The sequence below is a fragment of the Cetorhinus maximus genome, chromosome 3 (assembly GCF_964194155.1).
Source record: "Cetorhinus maximus chromosome 3, sCetMax3.hap1.1, whole genome shotgun sequence".
Classification (NCBI taxonomy): domain Eukaryota; kingdom Metazoa; phylum Chordata; class Chondrichthyes; order Lamniformes; family Cetorhinidae; genus Cetorhinus; species Cetorhinus maximus.
In genome coordinates, this window is record NC_135881.1 from 87,062,281 (window position 1) to 87,082,911 (window position 20,631).

General features: G+C 43.6%; 1 protein-coding gene across 4 annotated transcripts in view; it reads right to left on the reverse strand.

Moving 5' to 3' along the window:
* Positions 1–1,544: 1,544 nt before the first annotated feature.
* vwc2 (von Willebrand factor C domain containing 2) overlaps positions 1,545–20,631 on the reverse strand; it is a 248,810-nt gene continuing 229,723 nt past the window's right edge. For all 4 annotated transcript variants that reach the window (XM_078538638.1, XM_078538639.1, XM_078538637.1 and 1 more), the window contains one exon: positions 1,545–1,877. In XM_078538638.1, coding sequence (XP_078394764.1) covers positions 1,726–1,877 — 152 coding nt within the window. In that variant the 3' untranslated portion in view covers positions 1,545–1,725. The remainder of the gene's footprint in view (positions 1,878–20,631) is intronic.

Here is a 20,631-nt window from a genome sequence, read left to right on the forward strand (position 1 = left end):
GCGATAAGCAGAAAATGAGTGGCACTGGCCACTTACCACATTTACATTTGCCCACAAACTTTCTGTGGGCTTTTGCATCGTAATTTGCAGTGATTAGAAATCAAAAGGAACACAACACCCTCTATAGGGACAAGTATGAACAGGCCAAGCATAGCACATCTTAAACAATCAGACTGAATAATTGTTAATGAGCAGTGCAGAATCTAAACTAGGAAGTATAAGTTAGAACATTTAATCCAATGTCAAATCATGTACAGAAAGCAAAATTAAAGAGGGATAGAAAGATGGGTTTAAGAGAGAGAGAAAGGAGACAAAAGAGAACAAACAAGTAAAGACAATAATGATCCAATAATGTCTCCAACAAAAATTAAATTTTGAAGGAATAAAACTCTACATTAGTAAAAGTAAGTTTTTCATGGCAGACATGTTGTTTGGCAGTAGCTAATACTTATCATACTGTTAAAAGTTCACTCACACATGAATGGCCAAGCCCAGCTTTCTCTTTTGCATTTAGTGGGTATGTACAGCAGTTTCATGCCAGTCCATATATTTTATCCTGAGTCACTTGGTGAGGTACTAGTTTAGTGAAACTTCTGGAGGAGCAGGGCAAACCAGGCAGTAACTTTCTGGTTTTTGCACTTAACTGTACACATAAAAGCCTCACCTTAATTCCTTTTGCAAAATCCAGGCCAATATCCATAAAGTGAAATAATGGAAGAGAAGAAACTTGAGGCACTGCTTAAAGAAATTTCCATTTGCACGTTTTGCTCTTTTATGATTGGAAATTATCCAGAATTTGAATTGTGTATTGATTTCCATTACCTCCTGGCACTTTGACAAAGGATGGAGGTGTCTGAAGACATTAGATGAACCATCAACATGTGAGTAGTGTATGAGTTTGTGCTGTTATTCTCCATATGGCAAATAATTGATCTAAGCTGTGCCATTTTAGGGACCAAAGAAACGTTCAGGCCCCTCCCTCCCAACTGTTATTGTATCTGATGAAGAACAATATTGGCAGAGGCTTGTTAGCAGGTCTTGACTGGAGGTGAATATTGCAGGGAAGACAAAAACAGAAGAAAAACTTAACAAATGATATTCAGAAACCAAAACTACATGAATGGAGGACATCACATAAAAACTGTTGTCACCTTAACAGAAGCAAAGCTATTTGGATTTCCAGCAGTACAAATGGTGTACCGGACAACTATAACAAACTTAAATCCTGTAAACACACCAAGTAGCTGCTGCTAATATCCATAAAACATCTCTAAACACGTTTTTTTTTACATTTTATGTTTTCAAGTTATAAACTCTAACGTAAAACATTCACAGTTGTTTCACTGATATTAGTACATTTTTCATCATTCTCTTGTGCTTTTTCTTAGGTGTCTTGCTGACCTTTCCTGCTTAACCTTTATTCAAAGCACCAAGTGAATTTTGATTGAGTAGCACAGGCGTGACTACAAGGGATGATGGCTGCTGGAAAACGGTAACAGAATATTACAAGCTTGCGTCATCCATTGAAAATTAAAAGTGCCAAATTGTGATGCTTGAAATATACTAGTCACTTTTTATTGCTCAGATTTAGTACAAATAATACGATTAATTAAATATAAGTATGATATGCAATACAGCATGTACAAAAACAGCTTTCTTCAGTCTCATTTTATATCCAATATAGCAAAAAATTTATTTATTTTCTTTTTCCAAACAATCTTTTGTCTAGATTTCCTTGCAGTCATTCTTGATGCAAGTTGCCTGATGGTCAACTCTCCAAGTACCATCTTCATAGGAGCAATGGCAAGTTGTGCATTCATCAATCTTCACTTCTCGGCCAGCTGGGATAACAGTAACTCCTGCAAAACAATTGGGTCCTAAGAGAAAAACAGCACTGTAGTTATTAGTTATTGTCTGTGCATACCTGGATCTCCAACATGTGGCAAATGTTGAAAGTACATTTTTAAAAAATACTAAGGTATAAATTGACATTCAAACATTCAAAATAAGATGTAAAATATTACAATTTTTAACATTTGAACAAAATTTACATATTTCTGATGACACTTTTTAATAAAATAGGTCTGTTAAAATTAAACAAACTGACAATATATAGAGAAGCGTATTTTATTAACTTTGATTATTTTACCATTTTTCTTGATGTGAAAGTGACTTTCAGTTGTAAATTGTTCTATTTTAAGGGCAGGGTAAAATGGCTGGATAAGGTCTTTTGATGTTTGCATATGATGTATAATGTATTATATATATATATTTGAAGTAATAAACACAATTTTTTAAAAACCTGAAACTGATTGCCACAAAACTGCCTTCTACTGATTTCTTGCCAATTGACAATAAATGACTGCCCTCACATTCTACTGACCAAAATAAGACAAAATAAAATACTCCTCAAAGGCACGATGCTTGAAAAAGGGAACACAAAATTCTACAGAATGCATAAAGAGACATGAAATACTTCAATTTTACAGCCATGACAAAATATTTTGTAGTTCCTTTATGTGGGTCTTTATCAACACTGTATTCAAAATGGACAAGTCTGGGAATTAAGCCAATGTAAGTGCTTTGTTGTGTTACTCCTGGCAGTTTTATACAGCAGAATTAAAAATTCATATATTCCTCAATCTCTGTTTGATGCATTTTCTACATCAGCAATGGTCCTTTCTTCAATCATGGGTATATTAGCATTGATGGTTGTCTTAGAAGCAGTTCACAGTAACTGCTGTTTATGTGATCTGAAATCTGTATTTCTCTCCCTCAGGCTATAGAGCTACAGAAAGACTGTTGTAGAGTCTACATCCCACAACAAAATACAGGAATATGCTTTGTGATGTTTACCAAATCTAAAGAATATTTTTTAAACCTTTAGAGATTACAATGGAAGCATTGTATAAATAAAACAAATTAAAACTGTTCATGTGAAGAATTCAGTGATGCTATTTTCTTCCATTCATTTTTGTCCTTTATATTATAAATTTACATAAAATGAGAGGGGGAGCGATTCTGGTTGGTGTATTACATATGAAAACTGTTCCAAGTCCAAATCCAGATTACAAACTCTGACAGTTGTAAGATTCTGAAAGGAGCTGAACCTGCTTTAATCCAGTCCCCATGGTGCAAATCCACAGAATTGCCTTTAATTTGGCAGTAATTGGCTGTAAATGAGCCACTAGGATGGATAGCCTGGTAAATAGAATTGTCAAACTGCGGGAATGGAAGGTTGTCCCAAAGGTCAGTGTTAAAGTAGGCTAATGCATTTTTTGAGAAAGAAATTGGATTGCTTGGCTCTGGAGCAGTTGAGAGTTATTTGCATTACTGAGTGTTAATTACATCATTGTGCAAATTACACAATTGTTCTGAGTGATATCATTGCATCATGGATGATTAGTGAAAAGAATATAAAAAAACCTGTACCAAAATTGCTAATCTTGATGCAACTGCATAGTTTACCTAATACAGCTTCACACCAAGGAAGGCTATTATTCTTTATAAATTGAACAAGATATGATATGAATACTTATAGTAACCTAAAGAAATATTACATTTCAAATTCAAGATATTTCTATGTTATTGATAGATATCCAACTGCGTTGACATTTGTATAAATTCCTGAGGCATGAAGTTGATCATTTACTAATCCTTAAGCATAATTTGTTAATACCTAGACATATAGTTGAGTAGCAATCTTGTTCCAATGGAATAATGTAGTGTCTTTGAAAGACTTTGCAACCGAATGTTCAACATTGCGTTGCCTGTCATCCATCATGTAAACACATTGTACAGAAATGTCTTATTCTTGTAGACGTGAGAATTATAATTTAGTTACACAGTGACTGACAGAACTTCTTTGCTGCTCTCACAAAGGAAAGCCCACTTGGGTTTAGTAATGAATTACTGGAAAAGAGATGTGCAATGCATTAAGCATCATCCACAAGGTCAATAACAAGGAGCATGTTGGTGTGGATTACTGTTTCCTGTAGTTAACATATTTTAAAAATGTATAAATATAAATTGTTGTTTTCCCCTTGGATTGGTATTCTTGTGAAGTGTCCTAATGAGTGCAAGATGAAGAGTTTTGACAGGTCTCTTTTTTCAGCAATAAAAATGTGATTAAAACCTTATTCAAAACCACAGGAAGTGGTAGAGAATTGTCTTGCATTCCAATAATGCAATCTGGAGAGAATACAATGATCAATAACATGTCAAATTGTCCACAGTGCAAGCAATGGAAAGTTACATATGAATATAGGGGCACTTTCAACCAAATTTAGCCACCTCCTTAGAATGTATCTGTACCAAAATTGCAAAATTGATCATCTGGGTCAACAATTGGGATTGCCATTAGTAATGGCCACACTTTCAAACATTGAGCCAGCCTTTTTGAACTGCTATATTTGAAGAGAATCTGAAAAAATATCTGGCTGTAACCTCCAACTAGTGTTGTTAAGTGCTGGCCTGCAGAAATTAGAAGAAATAAATACCTACTTACCTGGTCTTCAGAATAACTTTGACACTTCTTTTCACCAGACTTTTTTGGGGCCTGCATTAAAAGGCTCTTCGCAGCCCCAGCGAAGTCTAGATCCAGCGTATTCAAAGCGGCCACGTCCCCTTTTTTTAGCTGCCGTAAAGCAGGTAAATTCAAAGGACCAGGGAAATTGACAGGCCAGGGGAAGAGAAGTGTTTAAGGTAAGTAGATAGGATTTGGGGTGGTGGTCGGGGTTGTCCAGGGGTGGAGGCGGTGTTGGTGGGTGGTCCGGGGTTGGGAGGAGGTGTTGCGAGGGAGGACCAGGGGTTGGTGGGGGTGTTGCTGGGTGGTCTGGGGTTTGGTGGGTGGATTTTGTGGGGGAAGGTCCAGGGGGTTGGAGGGTGGCAGTCCGGGTTTGGGGAGTGTGTTCTGGGGGTTGGCGGGGTGGTCCAGGGGTTTGGTGGTCCGGGGGCTTGGGGGGAGTGGGGCTGGTCCAGTGGGATGGGACGGGGAGGTGGTGGTCCGGGGGGTAAGGGGCTGTGGTAGGCGGGTATTGGGGGGTGGGGGGCTGTGCTGGGGCTGGTCTGGGAGTTGGAAGTGTGTTGGGGACTGATCTGGGGGTGGGGGCGTGGTCTGGGAGTTTGAGGGGGATGGTGGTTCAGGAGTTTGGGGGGAAGGTTGTGATCCGGTCAGGTGGATTGGGGTGTTTGGGGTGGTCCAGGGTGTGGGGTAGAGGGTGATTGGTGGTTTTGGGGTTGGGTGGCTGGGATGCAGTGGGGAGGGGGAGGTGATCTGAAGGGGGTAGGGTAAGGGGTGGTGGTCCATGGGGCTGGGGTGGGGAGTGGGGTGGGGTGGTTGGTGGTCCGGGGGACTGGAGGGGGACGGTGGAGGGGGTGGGGTGGGGTTGTTGGTGGTCCAGAGGGATGTGGGGCGAGGGGAGGTGGGGTGATGGTCCAGGTGGTGGGGGGCTGGTGGCCCGGGGAGATGGATTGCCAGATATCCGGGGGTGAGGGTGCAGCCCAATGTCTGGTTTGGGGGGCGGGGGGCAGTCTGAGCTCAGGGAGATCCGAGGTCGGGAGGGCGTAGTTGGGGGATCCGAAGTCGGCTGGGGGAGGTGAGGGTATCGTGAGGGGGTGGTGGGAGTACCGTGGTAGGGGGATATGGGAGGTGTGGGCAAGTCCCGTGTGGTCTGTCTGGGTCTTTACAATAGTTACTCAGAAGTTAGAAGAGGTTTTAATTCTTCTAACTTTTTCTGAGTAACTATTGGTATAACCCTGGCAGAACCATCCGTAGTTTACGATTTAAAACTGCATTTTCAGATGGTTCCCAGCGCAGCGCAATTGTCAGGAGGAAGTTAGCGCTTCCTTTAGCTGGGAACTTGCCAGTGGGATTGCCCATCAAATCTTTGGGGTACCTCCCCCAAATCCGACGCTGGGGAGCACGGAAGTTACGGGCCATTATTTATTTCACTTAAAACAATGTTTGACTAATACATACACAGCATAAACACCAACTAGACTTACATAGCAGCACCTACATAGCAAAATATCTCAAAAGGCCTCAGTAAAGTACAATCAGACAAAAGTTGATGCGAAGTTAAAGGAGGGGATATCAAAATGTATGACTAACATATTGGTCAAAAAAGTATATTTTGGGGAGGTTAGTAAATGAAACAGAGATGGAGAGGCAGAGAAGTTTAGGGAGGGAATTCCTGAGGGCTGGAATATAAAATTGAAAGCACGGTCCCTAATGGTGAGATGAAGGTACTGGGATATGCTCAAAATGATAGAGGAATGCTGAGTTCTCAGAGAGATGTGGACATGCAAAAGATTATAAATATAGGGAAGAGTGAGGCCACAAAGAGATTTAAACACAAGGATGAGAATTTTAAACTTTAGCTGTTTGGAAACAGGTAGCTAATGTAATCCAACCAACACAGAATCACAGAATCATTACAGTGCAGAAGGAGGCCATTCAGCCCATTGTGTTGGCGCTGGCTCTTCAAATCAGCATTTCACTTAGTACCATTCTCCTGTCTTCACCCTGTAACCCTGCACATTGTTCCCTTTCAAATAACAGTCTAATTTCCTTTTGAATGCCTCGATTGAACCCGCCTTCACCACACTCTCAGGTAGTGCATTCCAGACCTTGACCGCTTGCTGTGTGAAAAAGTTCTTTCTCATATCGCTTTTGCTTCTTTTGCCGGTTACTTTAAATCTGTGCCCTCTTGTTCTCAATCCTTTCATGAGTGGGAACAGTTTCTCCCTACCTACTCTGTCTAGATCCCTCACGATTTTGAATACCTTTATCAGATCTCCTCTCAGCCTTCTCTTCTCCAGGGAAAATAGTCTTATCTTCTCCAATCTACCTTCATAACTGAAATTCCTCATACCTGGCACCATTCTTGAAAATCTTCTCTGCACTCTCTCCAATGCTTTTGCATCTTTCCCAAAGTGCAGCACCCAGAACTGGACGCAATGCTCCAGCTGAGGCTTAACTTGTCTCTTATACAAGTTCAACATAATCTCCTTGCTCTTGTCCTCTATGACCCCATTAATAAAGTTTAGGATACTGCATGCTTTATTAATTGTGCTCTCAACCTGTCCTGCCACTTTAATGACTTATGCACATATACACCCAGGTCCCTACGCTCCTGTATCTCCTTCAGTGTTGTATCCTTTTATTTTATATTGTCTTTCCATGGTCTTCCTACTCACCTCACATTGCTCCACATTGAAATTCATCTGCCACCTGTTCATCCATTCCACCAACTTGTCTATGTCCTTTTGAAGTTCTACATTACCCTCCTCAAAGTTTACAATGCTTCCAAGTTTTGTATCATCAGCAAATTTTGAAATTATGCGCCCTGTACACCAAGGTCTGGGTTATTAATATATCATGAAAAACAAGGGTCCTAACATTGACCCCTGGGGAACTCGACTACAAACCTTCCTCAAGCCCGAAAAACATCCATTAACCACTACCGTCTGTTTCTTGTTACCCAGCTAATTTTGTATACAGAAAATATTTTTAATTAAAAAATAACAGGAAAGGCAAATATTGGTTGTAACATTTCTCTCCCTAAATCTCTGCCTCTCCTTCTTTAAGATGCTCCTTAAAACCTATTTTTTTGATCAAGTTTGCGGTCATTTGTTCTGATATCTCTTTCCATAGAGTCACAATGTTTTATTGACAACACTCTTATTAAGTGGCTTTGGATGTTTACCACTTTAAAGGCACTATATAATTGCAAATTGCTTTTGCTGTTGTAATAGTCATCCCCTATCTGAAAACTGTCAGAATCCTGCGTGCAACAGTGTTAAGCTAGCACTCGGGTACGATACTCTACATTTCGGAGCGATCTTTCACTCATCATTAGACATCTGAAAGTGATCGAGTGAAGCCACTGGCCTGAAATGAATCCACACAGCACTCAAACTACATCAATTACAAATATTTATTTGCCCGCAAGCATTCAGCTGACATCACTGATGTCCAAATCATGGAATGATGCCGAATCAGGTCTCAGCTAGCTTCAACAGTGCTCACACCAAGTACCTTAGGGTTACTTAAACGCTCACAGTTGGAAATGTATAAGTCCCTGGCTGTTAGAAATTTAATTAAGTCCCTGCAGTGTGGTTTAAGTGCAGGTACCAGCAATTATTTTAGGCTGGCCTTTAGTCCGCCTCCCAATTTCCAGTGACACGGAAATGTACTCCCAAACCCTTGACACCCCCAAGCTCCTCGACTAACCCTCACAGACCAACCAAACCCTCCCATGCACCCCCCAACTGAACCCCCCGATCGCACTGGAGCGCATCCCCCCCACCCAACTCGAGACCAGACTTCAGATGGTTCAGAAGTAGGGGAGAGAGAGAAATGGTCTGGGGGAGAGTAAGGAGGCTGGGGGTAGAGAGAGGGGATTGTGGGGGAAAGAGTGGGGCTGGGGGGAGAGAGAGAAAGAGGGAGGAAGGGGCTGTGGGGGAGAGACGGGGGTCTGCGGGGGAGAGAGAGGGGAGCTGGGGGATACAGAGAGTGTGGGCAGAGGGTAGGGTAAGGGGTTCTTGGGGGGAGAGAGTGGGGGAGGTCTGGGTAAGAGAGAGAGGGGGTCTAGGGGAGAGAGAGGGGGAAAGTCTAGGAGAGAGAGAGGGGCAAGGTCTGGGAGAGAGAGAGAGGGGGCATGGTAGAGAGAGGGGGCTGGGAGAGAGAGAGAGAGAGAGAGAGAGAGCTGGGGGAGAGAGAAAGAGGAAGACGGGGGGAGAGGGGGAAAGTCTGGTGGAGAAGGGGGGCTGGGGTAAGATGGGGGAATGGGAAGAGAGAGGGGCTGGTGGAGATGGAGAGAGAGAGGGAGAGAGGAGGCTGGGGAGAAGGGGAGGGCTGGGAACAGAGGGAGGGGGCTGGGGAGAGAGATGGGGGTGCTGGGGAGAGAGAGAAGAGGGATGAGGGAGGGAGCTGGGGGGAGAAAGAGAGAAGGAAGCTGGGAGAGAGAGAGAGGGGAACTAGGAGAGAGGGAGAGACAGAGGGAGAGGAAGAAAGGGGCTGGGGTGGAGAGACAGAGAGGAGCTATAGGGACAGAGAGAGAGAAGTGGGGGACTGGAGAGAGAGAGAGAGGAAGGGGGCTACTGGCAGGAGAGAGAGGGGGCTGGCAGGAGAGAGACAGAGAGGAGCTGTGGGGAGAGAGAGAGGTGGGCTGGGGGGAGAGGTCGGAGAGAAGGGCTGGGGGTAGAGAGAGAGGGGGGATGGGGTGGAGAGAGAGTGGCAAAGGGCAGAGGGAGGGAGAGAGAGGCTGGGGTTAGAGGGGAGAGCAAGACTAAAGGGGGATGGGCAGAGACTGGTGGGGGAATGGACTTGAGGAGTTGGGGGGGTGGGGGAAGAGGCCCAAGGCTTAAGGGGGTATCAGGGATTGGCCCCAAGTCCAGGGTGGGGGATGGCACACAGTACCATGTAGGTACATAACTGGCAGGCCTGATGCTGAGAGCTGTGTGCTGGGTGCTGCCGACTTACAACAGGGGAAGTAGGATCAGGGAAGAACTGAAGGGGTCTACCGAAAGATTGTGTTTTTTTAGCCACGCATTGGGTTGTATATGTTTTTTTAAAAAAAATTATTCACATTATCATTTTTACTTTTTTTTGATCATTCCCCTTCAGGCTGGAATGTCCAGTTTCTTGGGCATGGTTTGGATGTTGGGCCTGGCCTGGGCTGTGGTGACTCCTCCCGACAGCTTGTTGAGCTCCTTGTCATTGCTGATGGTGAGCTGCGGGTGGTGGAGGATGATGCGGATCTTCTTGTTGTCCTGAGCCACATTGCCCCTCATCACCTGGATCTCGGCGATCAGGTGCTCAATAACAGTGGCCAAGTAGACGGTGGCGGTTAGGAAAGGAATTCCAGGATTTTAACTCAGTGACTGTGAAGGAACGGCGATATAATTGCAAGTCAGAATGGTGTGCGGTTTGGAGGGGAACTTGTAGATGGTGGAGTTTCCATGCCTCTGCTGCCCTTGTCCTTCTAAGTGGTAGAAGTCGCGGATTGGAAAGGTGCTGTCGAAGGATCCTTGGTGAGTTGCTAGCTTTCTTCTTTCATTATATGCTTTTAAATGTAATTGCACTGCAGTGTTACTTCTCAGTGGTGCCACATTTACTTTGTTACTTAAATTGTTAACTACTTCTTTATCACCACCCACCCCCTCCCCCACTACCACCCTCGGCGAAGTGACCCTTGCTTTTTCTCCAGAGTTGGTGACCCTGGGGTAATTGGCACAGCAGAGGCACCAGAAAATGATCAGAAAGAAGGGGCAACATTCCAGCTCAAATGGAATGGGTGAGGGAAGTTCTTGGGAAAGATTTTGAAAATAAGCAGTAAGATTTGTTTATTTTTTTCCATCATAACAAGTAGGAAGCTGCACTGATATCATCCTGATCGCTTTGAGGCCTAATGATTGACCTAATGCCTTTCACGCCTAATGATCACTTTTGAACATGAATGTTCACTTCCACAAATTTAGCAAGCTGTGATGGCTTTCGTTGAGTGCTTCAATGATCTGCAATCAATACTCATTCCAAATTGCACCATTTGATGTCAGATCAGTACTGATCGCTTCAAACTTATATCTAACACTGAATTGATGTCAGATCTTTTGGATAGGACCCTTTGTTTAATATGGTTCTCACACTTTTAAAATTATGTAATGTTAAAGCACAGAAGGAGGCCATTCATCCCATCTTGTCTGTTCTCTCTGCTAGCTCTCTGCTAGCACAATTCACCTAATGCCACTCTCCTACCTTTTCCCTATAGCCCTGCAATTTTTTACCCTTCATATAATGATCCAATTCACTTTTGAAAGTTGTGATTCAATCCACTTCCACCACACTCACAGACAAAGCATTCGAATCCTAGCCACTCGCTGTGTAAAAAAGATTTTCCTCATGTCCCCATTGCCTCTTTTGCCAATCACCTTTAATCATTATCCTCTGATTCTCAAACCTTGCACCAATGGAACAGCTTCACCCTATCTCCTCTGTCCGGACCCTTCATAATTTTAAATACCTCTATCAAATATTGTATTTTATTTTTATTAAACAGCTGAATTCAATGTCCATGGCTTATTGCAATGCAGTGTTTCAAAATCTGACACTTTTTTATTCCCAAAGTCCTGCAGTGTACATACCTATATACCCAATGATAACTGAATTTTGCAATATGCTGCATTGCAATCTTAAACCTCCCTGTCTGACACCAACAGCCAGCCAGCAACCAGCTCATCAATGTTACTTACTCCTCTAGTTAATTATATTTTCTCCATCCATTAACATTATTGTCACCCAATTCTTCAAAGTAGCATACTCCAATCACAAACAATAAATTTAAACTTAAACAGAGCCAATTATATAGGCATGAGCGGAAAACTAGCTTGAGTGAGTAAATAGACCGAAAGGTATGGTCGTAAATAAACAATGGGAAACAGTTGAAGAAACAATTCAAATGTTCAACAAAAAATACATTCCATTGAAAAGCCAGAAAGATCTAATCATGGTTTATTCAGGAAGTTAAGAACATAATTATATTAAAAGAGAGGCTTGTAATGTTGCAAGGAATAGCTGAGGATTGGGAGGGTTTTAGGAACCAGCAAGGAGCCACCAAAAAGTTTATAAAAAGGGGAAAAATAGAGTATGAGAGTGAACTAGCCAGGAATGTAAAAAATTCTAAGAGCTCGTACAATTATTTAAAAAGGAAGAGAGCAGGTAAAGTAAATGTTGATCCCCTCAAAGCAGAGATAGAAGAAATTATTATGGGGAATGAGGAAATGGCAAAGACGTTGAACAAATATTTTGTGTCTGTTCACAGTAGAAGGCGCATGTTGCATACCAGAAATAGTAACCTAGGTGCTAAAAAGAGTGAGGAAATTAAAGAAATTCATATCAGCAGAGAAAAGGCACTGGAGAAACTTAAGGAAGTAAAATCCAACAAATACCCAGGACCTAGTTGCCTATATCCTAGGGTTCTAAAAGAGATAGCTGCAGAGATAATGGATGCGCGGTTATGATTTTCCAAAATTCCCTAGATTCTGGAACAGTCCCAACAGATTGGTAGTTAGCAAATGTGACACCACTATTCAAGAAAGGAGTGAGAGAGAAAACAGGGAAACTATAGACCAGTTATCCTGACATTAGTTGTTGGAAAGTGCTGGACTCTATAAGGAAGTCTTAGCAATGCACTTAGAAAGTAATAGTATGATCAGACAAAGTCAACATGGTTTTATGAAAATGACAAATTTATTAGAGTTTTTTGAGGATGTAACTAGCAGGCTAGATGAAGGGGAACCAGTATACCTGGATTTCCAAAAGGCATTTGATAAGGTTATACACAAAAGGTCAATAGGCAAAATGGGGTTGGGAATAATATATTATTGGGAATGAAGGAGACCTTGGTGTGGTTGCCCATGTTAAAGGATGCATCAAGATCGTGAAGAATGAGTAAAGATGGTGCACTATGGTAACTGTGGGGGATGTCATTTGTGACTTTGATTAGTGTCATTTCAGTGTTGTAGCAGGGGAGGAAACCTGGCTGGAGAGAATCGAATGTGAAGTTGCTGAAATAATGGGCATGGGAAAGATTTTACAGAGGAAATTGAGGTTGGATAAACATGGAGAGGTAGTTGTAAGAACAAAGGTGTCAGGGGTACTTTTGAGGAGAGGTGCAAGTTTAGAAAAGCAAAGGGAGAAGAGGAAACCATCTACAACATCAGCTAGTATGGTAGCCAGAAGATGAAGTTGGCAGTCTGAGAAGGTTCGGAAAACAGATGTTCATGGACAAGCTGAGCATGGAGAAGAGAACATTGAAAAAGACTTGGAGCAAGATTTTGGTTTTTGGTTTGGGACCCTAGACTTTGGGATTAAATGGACCAGTCACCAGGCTGTGATTTCCCTGAACTGGCTAATTAGTGGTGGGAGGGCCATACAATTAAGGACAACAAGTGGGCTCTTGAAACTAAAGGGTCAATAGGAGACCTCTAGCACGGAAGGAGCTACAGCCTGCCATCGAATTTGAGGGAGAGAAAGGGCGCCTCCATCTTGAGATGCCATTCCAGCACCGAGGCTTGAGGTCTATACCACTTACCTGGGAGTCGGAGAGACGGTGGACCAGTCAGCTGCTCAGAGCCGGCCCACGCTGAGTTCGAAAGAAGATTGAGAAAAAATAAATAGTGACATCACAGAAAACCTGTAAGTTCATTGGTTGATAAGAAACTACTGCTAGAGACCGTCTTTAAATTGTTGTAAATTAGAAAAGTGCATTATTTTTAAATAATTAGCTATACTTAGATTTAAGTGAGAGAACACCAAGAATAAGTGAAAGTCATGGTCAGTATAATAAAGTAATATAAATAAACCAAAGTAAAATAAAGTTAAGACATGGCAGGCCAGCTCGGTTGAGTGGACTGTGTGTCCTGTAATATAGGGGAAGTCATGGACTCTACTGGTGTCCTCGGCGACCACATGTGCAGGAAGTGTTGCCACCTGCAGAATCTTGGTCTCCGGGTTTCAGTGACAGTGGAGGAGCATTTAGGAGACAGTGATCATTGTATTATAAGATTTAGGGTGACAGTAGAAAAGGACAATGTGCAATCCAGGGTAAGAATAATTAACTGGGGGAGAGCCAACTTCAATGAGACAAGAATGGAGCTGGGCCAGATAGAATGGAACCAAAGATTGGTGGGAAAAACTGTAGCTGAACAATGGGCTACCCTCAAAGAAGAAATAGTCCAGGCACAGTCAAGGTATATTGCCTCAAAAAGGAAAGGTAGGGCAAAGAAATCCAGAGCTCCCTCGATGAGAAATGAGATAGAAATTAAGATAGGGGAAAAAATGTGTGCTTATAATAGGTGTCAGGTAGAAAATACTATTGAGAATCAAGCGACATACAGAAGGTTCAATGGGGAGGTGAAAAAGCAAATAAGAGAAGCAAAGGGGTGGGGGGGGTTATGAGAAAGACTGGCAGCCAACATAAAGGGAAATCCAAAAGTCTTCATTCGGCACCGTAGATAGGAGCTTGATGACTGGCATGGACATGATGGGCTGAAGGGCCTCTTTCCATGCTGTAAAGCTCGATGACTCTATGGCACAAACAGCAAGATGGTAGTAAAAGGAGGAGGAGGGCCGATTAGGGACCAAAAAGCGGATTTACACATGGAGGCAGGGGGCATGGCTGAGGTGTTAAACGCCAATTTGCCTCTGTCTTTACCAAGGAAGCAGGTGCTGCCAAGGCCACGGTGACAAAGGAGGAAACTCTGTCACTAGAAGGGTTCAAAATTGATAAGGAACAAGTGTTGGATAAACTGTCGGTACTTAAAGTTGACAAGCACTGGGACATGATGAGACGCATCCAAGGGCATTGAAGGAAGTAAGAGAGGAAATTGTAGGGGCACTGGTCATAATCTTTCAGTCTTCTCTAGACTCAGGGGAGGTACCAGAGGACTGGAGAATTGCAAACTTTACACCCTTGTTCAAAAAGACTGCAAGGATAAGTCCAGCAATTACAGACCATTCAGTTTAACTTCAGTGGTGGGGAAGCTTCTTGAAATTATTCGGGATAGAATTAATAGTCACATGGGAAAATGTGGGTTGATTAGAAGAGCCAGCATGGATTTCTAAAGAGGAAATTGTGTTTAACTAACTTGCTGGAGTTTTTTGAAGAAGTAACAGAGAGAGTTGATGAGGGCAGATGATACAGAATTTGGAAGCATTGTAAACTGTGAGGACAGTATAGAACTTCAAAAGGACATACACAAGTTGGCGGAGTGGGCAGGTAGGTGGCAGATGAAGTTCAATGCAGAGAAGTGTGAGGTGATGCATTTTGATAGGAAGAACATGGAGAGAAAATATAAAATAACTGGTACAATTCTTAAAGGGGCGCAGGAGCAGAGGGACCTGGGTGTATATGTGCATAAACCATTGAAGGTGGCCGGACAGGTGGAGAGAGCAATTAATAAAGCATATAGCATCCTGTGCTTTATTAATAGGAGCATAGAGTACAAGAGCAGGGACATTATGCTGAGCCTATATAAGACACTAGTTGGATCTCAGCTGGAGTACTGTATGCAGTTCTGGGTGACACGCTATAGGAAGGATGCAACAGAGGGCGCTGGTGAGAAGTGACTGAAGCATTCTGGGAGAAGTCACCGCAGCCACTGCGACTCAGGAGGTAATCGAGGAGGACCCACTGTCAAAGAACGGAATAGCCCCAAACATTACATTGCTGTAGTGTTTCCATCCCTCCCTCCTCCTCAAACCAAAAAAAAAGAGAGAGAGGAAGAGGCAGTGCCTTCAGGAGTACACCAGACCTGCGAGGGACACTCTTCTGAAAGTGGATTTTAAAAGAAAAAGCAGCAGATTGGTGAGTAAATCCTGGGAGCAGACTCGGAAGGAGGAGAACAGGAGGGGTGAGTATAAATCTAGCTTACCTCGGGGATTTGCGGCCTTGTCTCCAGGGATCAGACTCGGAGGGAGGAGCACCGGAGCGGTGACATCGGGACACAGAGTAACAGAAGCCAAAACTGAAAAAGTGACATCACAGGAAAGCTGTGACCTGATTGGTTGGTAGGAAATCCACACCAAATTTGAAAAAAAACACTGCAAAGCTAATTAATTAATTAATTATCTAAGTTGAGAAGGCTGGGCAGGTGATGTGTTATAGCTGTATGATGTGGGAGCTGGCAGATCCCATTGCGAGCCGCAGTGACCACATCCGCAGCAAGTGTTGGTTGCTGGAGGAACTCTGACTCAGAATTGATGAGCTGGAGTCCGAGCTCCAGACGCTGCGGCACATCCGGGAGGGGGAGAGTCACCTGGATGCTTTGTTTCAGGAGGCGGTCACACCCGGTAGATTAAGTACCACAAGTTCGGTCAGTGGTCAGGGTTAGCAGGGTGTGACTGCAAGTGAGGCAGGTAGAGGGATCCTGTGTTCAGGAACAGAGGAGCCTCAGCTCTTGACCTTGTCCAACAGGTACGAGGTACTTGCTCCCTGTGTGGATGAGGAACAGGGCTGTAGGGAGGATGAGCCAGCTGACCATGGCACCATGACACAGGAGGCCATTCAAGAGAGGGGAGCAAAAAGACAAGTAGTAGTTGTAGGGGATTCTATAATTAGGGGAATTGATAGCATCCTTTGTAAACAGGATCGAGAGTCCCCCATGGTATGTTGCCTGCCCGGTGCCAGTGTGAGGGATATCTCTGACCGGCTTGAAAGGATATTGGAGAGGGAGGGGGAGGATCCAGTTGTGGTGGTCCACGTCGGGACAAATAACATAGTTAAGACTAGGAAAGATGACCTGTTTTGGGATTATCAGGAACTAGGAACTAAATTAAAGAACAGGTCCTCAAGGGTTATAATAACCGGATTACTACCCGAGCCATGTGCAAATTGGCATGGGGACGCGAGAATAGAAGTAAACACGTGGCTAAAGGAGTGGTGCGGGAAAGAGGGGTTCCATTTCTTGGGGCACTGGCATCAGGAGGGATCTGTGCCATTGGGATGGTCTCCACCTGAACCGATCTGGGACCAATGTTCTAGCGAAAAGGGTAAATAGGGTGGTCAACAGGACTTTAAAATAGAAAGTTGGGGGGGAGGGAAGGGTAAAACTTCAAGATTTATGACTAATGGGAAACAAAGCAGCAGGTTAGTGTGTGGGGGAGTGGATTCAACTTCATGGAAAATTACGAAAAAACTGAAAACAAAGGAGAGCCCAGGAGAGGCTATTAAAGCCCCCAGAACACAAAATAGGACAGAGTGTTTGGAAAGGGCTAGGAATCTAACTTCAAGCACATCAGATAAAGGGACAACAATGAGAAAGGGGACGGAAATACAGGACTGAAGGTGTTGTATCTGAATGCACGCAGTATACCAAATAAGGTAAATGAGCTTGTAGCGCAGATTGAAATTGGCAGGTATGATGTGGTGGGCATCACGGAGACATGACTGCAAGGGGATCAGGACTGGGAGCTAAATATCCAAGGATATACATCCTATCGAAAAGATAGGTGGGTTGGCAGAGGTGGGGGGGGGAGGGGGGGGGGGGGGGGGGGCGGGGCGGGGGTGTTGCTTTGTTAGTAAGAAATGAAATTAAATCAATAGCAAGAAATGACGTAGGGTCAGATGATGTAGAATCTGTATGGGTAGAGTTGAGGAACCGCAAAGGTAAAAAAACATAATGGGAGTTATGTACAGGCCTCCGAACAGTAGTCAGGATGTGGGGCACAAGATACACCAGGAGATAGAAAAGGCGTGTAAAAAAGGCAAGGTTACAGTGATCATGGGGGATTTCAATATGCAGGTAGACTGGGGAAATCAGGTTGGTAGTGGATCCCAAGGAAAGGAATTTGTGGAATGTCTATGAGATGGCTTTTTGGAGCAGCTTGTGGTGGAGCCCACTAGGGAACAGGCAATTCTAGATTTAGTGATGTGTAAAGAGGCAAATTTGATAAGGGAGCTTAACGTGAAGGAACCCTTAGGAGGAAGTGACCATAATATGATAGAATTTACCCTGCAATTTGAGAGGAAAAAGCTGGAATCAGATGTAACGGTATTACAGTTGAATAAAGGCAACTACAGAGGCATGAGGGAGGAGCTGGCCAGAATTGACTGGGAGATGAGCCTAGCAGGAAAGACAGTGAAACAGCAATGGCAAGAGTTTCTGGGAGTAATTTGGGAGACACAGCAAAAATTCATCCCTAGGAAGAAGAAGCATGCTAAAGGGAGGATGAGGCAACCATGGCTGACAAGGGAAGTCAGGGACAGCATAAAAGCTAAAGAGAAAGCATACAATGTGGCGAAGAGCAGTGGGAAACCAGGGGATTGGGAAGCCTACAAAGACCAACAGAGGACAACTAAAAAAGAAATAAGGAGGGAGAAGATTAAATATGAGGGTAAACTAGCCAGTAATATAAAAGAAGATTGCAAGAGTTTTTTTAGATATATAAAGGGTAAGAGAGAGGCAAAAGTGGACATTGGGCTGCTTGAAAATGACCCTGGAGAAGTAGTAGTGGGGAACAAAGAAATGGCGGAGGAACTGAACAGGTACTTTGCGTCAGTCTTCACGGTGGAAGACACGAGTAACATCCACAAAGTTCAAGAGAGTCGGGGGGGCAGAGGTGAGTATGGTGGCCATTACCAAGGAGAAGGTGCTAGGAAAACTGAAAGGTCTGAAGGTGGACAAATCACCTGGGCCAGATGGATTACACCCCAGAGTTCTGAAGGAGATAGCTGAAGCGATAGTGGAGGCGTTACTGGTGATCTTTCAGGAATCACTGGAGTCAGGGAGGGTCCCAGAGGACTGGAAAATCGCTAATGTAACCCCCCTGTTTAAGAAGGGAGTGAGGCAAAAGACGGGAAATTACAGGCCGATTAGCCTGACCTCGGTCGTTGGTAAGATTTTAGAGTCCATTATTAAGGATGAGATTTCAGAATACTTGGAAGTGCATGATAAAATAGGGCAAAGTCAACATGGTTTCATCAAGGGGAGGTCATGCCTGACAAATCTGTTAGAATTCTTTTAGGAGGTAACGAGTAGGTTAGACAAAAGAGAGCCAATGGATGTTATCTACTTGGACTTCCAGAAGGCCTTTGACAAGGTGCCGCACAGGAGGCTGCACAGTAAGATAAAAGCCCATGATGTTAGAGGCAAGGTACTAGCATGGATAGAAGACTGGCTGACTGGCAGGAGGCAGAGAGTGGGGATAAGGGGGTCCTTCTCAGGATGGCGGCCGGTGACTAGTGGAGTTCCACAGGGGTCAGTGTTGGGACCACAACTTTTCACTTCATACATTAATGATCTAGATGAAGGAACTGAGGGCATTCTGGCTAAGTTTGCAGATGATAGAAAGATAGGTGGAGGGACAGGTAGTATTGAGGAGGCGGGGAGGCTGCAGAAGGATTTGGACAGGTTAGGAGAATGGGCAAAGAAGTGGCAGATGGAATACAACGTGGGCAAATGTGAGGTCATGCACTTTGGTAGGAAGAAAGAGGATTAGACTATTTTCTAAATGGGGATAGAATTCAGAAATCTGGAGTGCAAAGGGACTTAGGAGTCCTAGTCCAGGATTCTCTTAAGGTTAACTTGTAGGTTGAGTCGGTAGTTAGGAAGGCAAATGCAATGTTGGCATTTATTTTGAGAGGACTAGAATATAAAAGCAGGGATGTGCTGCTGAGGCTTTATAAGGCTCTGGTCAGACCACATTTAGAATATTGTGAGCAATTTTGGGCCCCGTATCTCAGGAAGGATGTGCTGGCCCTGGAGAGGGTCCAGAGGAGGTTCACGAGAACAAACCCAGGAATGAAAGGCTTAACATATGAGGAACGTTTGAGGACTCTGGGTCTATACTCGATGGAGTTTAGAAGGATGAGTGGGGATCTGATTGAAACTTACAGAATACTGAAAGGCCTGGATACAGTGGATGTGGGGAAGATGTTTCGATTAGGAGAGACTAGGCCCCCAGGGCACAGCCTCAGAGTAAAGGGAAGACCTTTTAGAACAGAGATGAGGAGAAACTTCTTTAGCCAGAGAGTGGTGAATCTATGGAATTCATTGCCACAGAAGGCTGTGGAGGCCAGGTCATTGAGTGTATTAAAGACCGAGATAGATAGGTTCTTGATTGGTAAGGGGATCAAAGGTTATGGGGAGAAGGCGGGAGAATGGGGTTGAGAAACTTATCAGCCATGATTGAATGGCGGAGCAGGCTCGATGGGCCGAATGGCCTAATTTCTGCTCCTATGTCTTATGGTCTTATGGATGTGAATGCTTTAGACAGAGTGCAGAAGAGGTTTACAAGAATGGTTCCAGGGATGGGAAACTTCAGTTATAAAGATAGATTACAGTGGCTGGGGCTGTTCTCCTTGGAGAGGAGAAAGCTAATCAGAGATTTGATAGAGATGTTCAAAATCATGAGGGGACTGGACAGAGTAGATGGGGAAAAGTTGTTCCCGCAGTAAAAGGATCGAGAACGAGAAGGGGCAGGTTTAAAGTGATTTGCAAAAGAAGCAAATGTGATACGAGAAAAAACTTTTTCACACAGCGAGTGATTCGAGTCTGGAATGTGGTGCAGGCACGATGAACCGAATGGCCTCCATCTGTGCCGCAACATTCTGTGATTGTTATTGGAGTTGAGAAGACAAGGGGAAGGGATAGTTGGTGGTGGAGAAAAGAAACTGGAAGTTATTTTTGCATTCCAGGATAACGAATGGACAATGGCAGTTTTGGCAGAGGAGAGCCAGGCTTGTATTGATCCAGTAAAATATTGTGATGGATGGTTTATCCAGTTGTCTGCCAGATATGCTCAAGTCCACACCCCTTGGACTCAAGGGAGTGAAGGTAACGACCATACTGGGAGAACAGCCATGATGGGAGAGAGAAAGGATTTTACTGGGGACAAGACATCAAGAGTGGAGGTGATGGAGGTGAGGAAGTGGTTAAGCAAAAAGAAAACAACCTCAGAAAAGTTAATTTTCAAATTATATTTATATTAGCATTTTATAAAGTAAAAACATAATTTATAAATGAAGAATAGTACGTAATATTAACTATTTAGTCATTTATCTTGTAGAATAGTCTAATCTATATAATGAATGAAACTGATAGTGTGACGAACTGGCAACTGTAGAG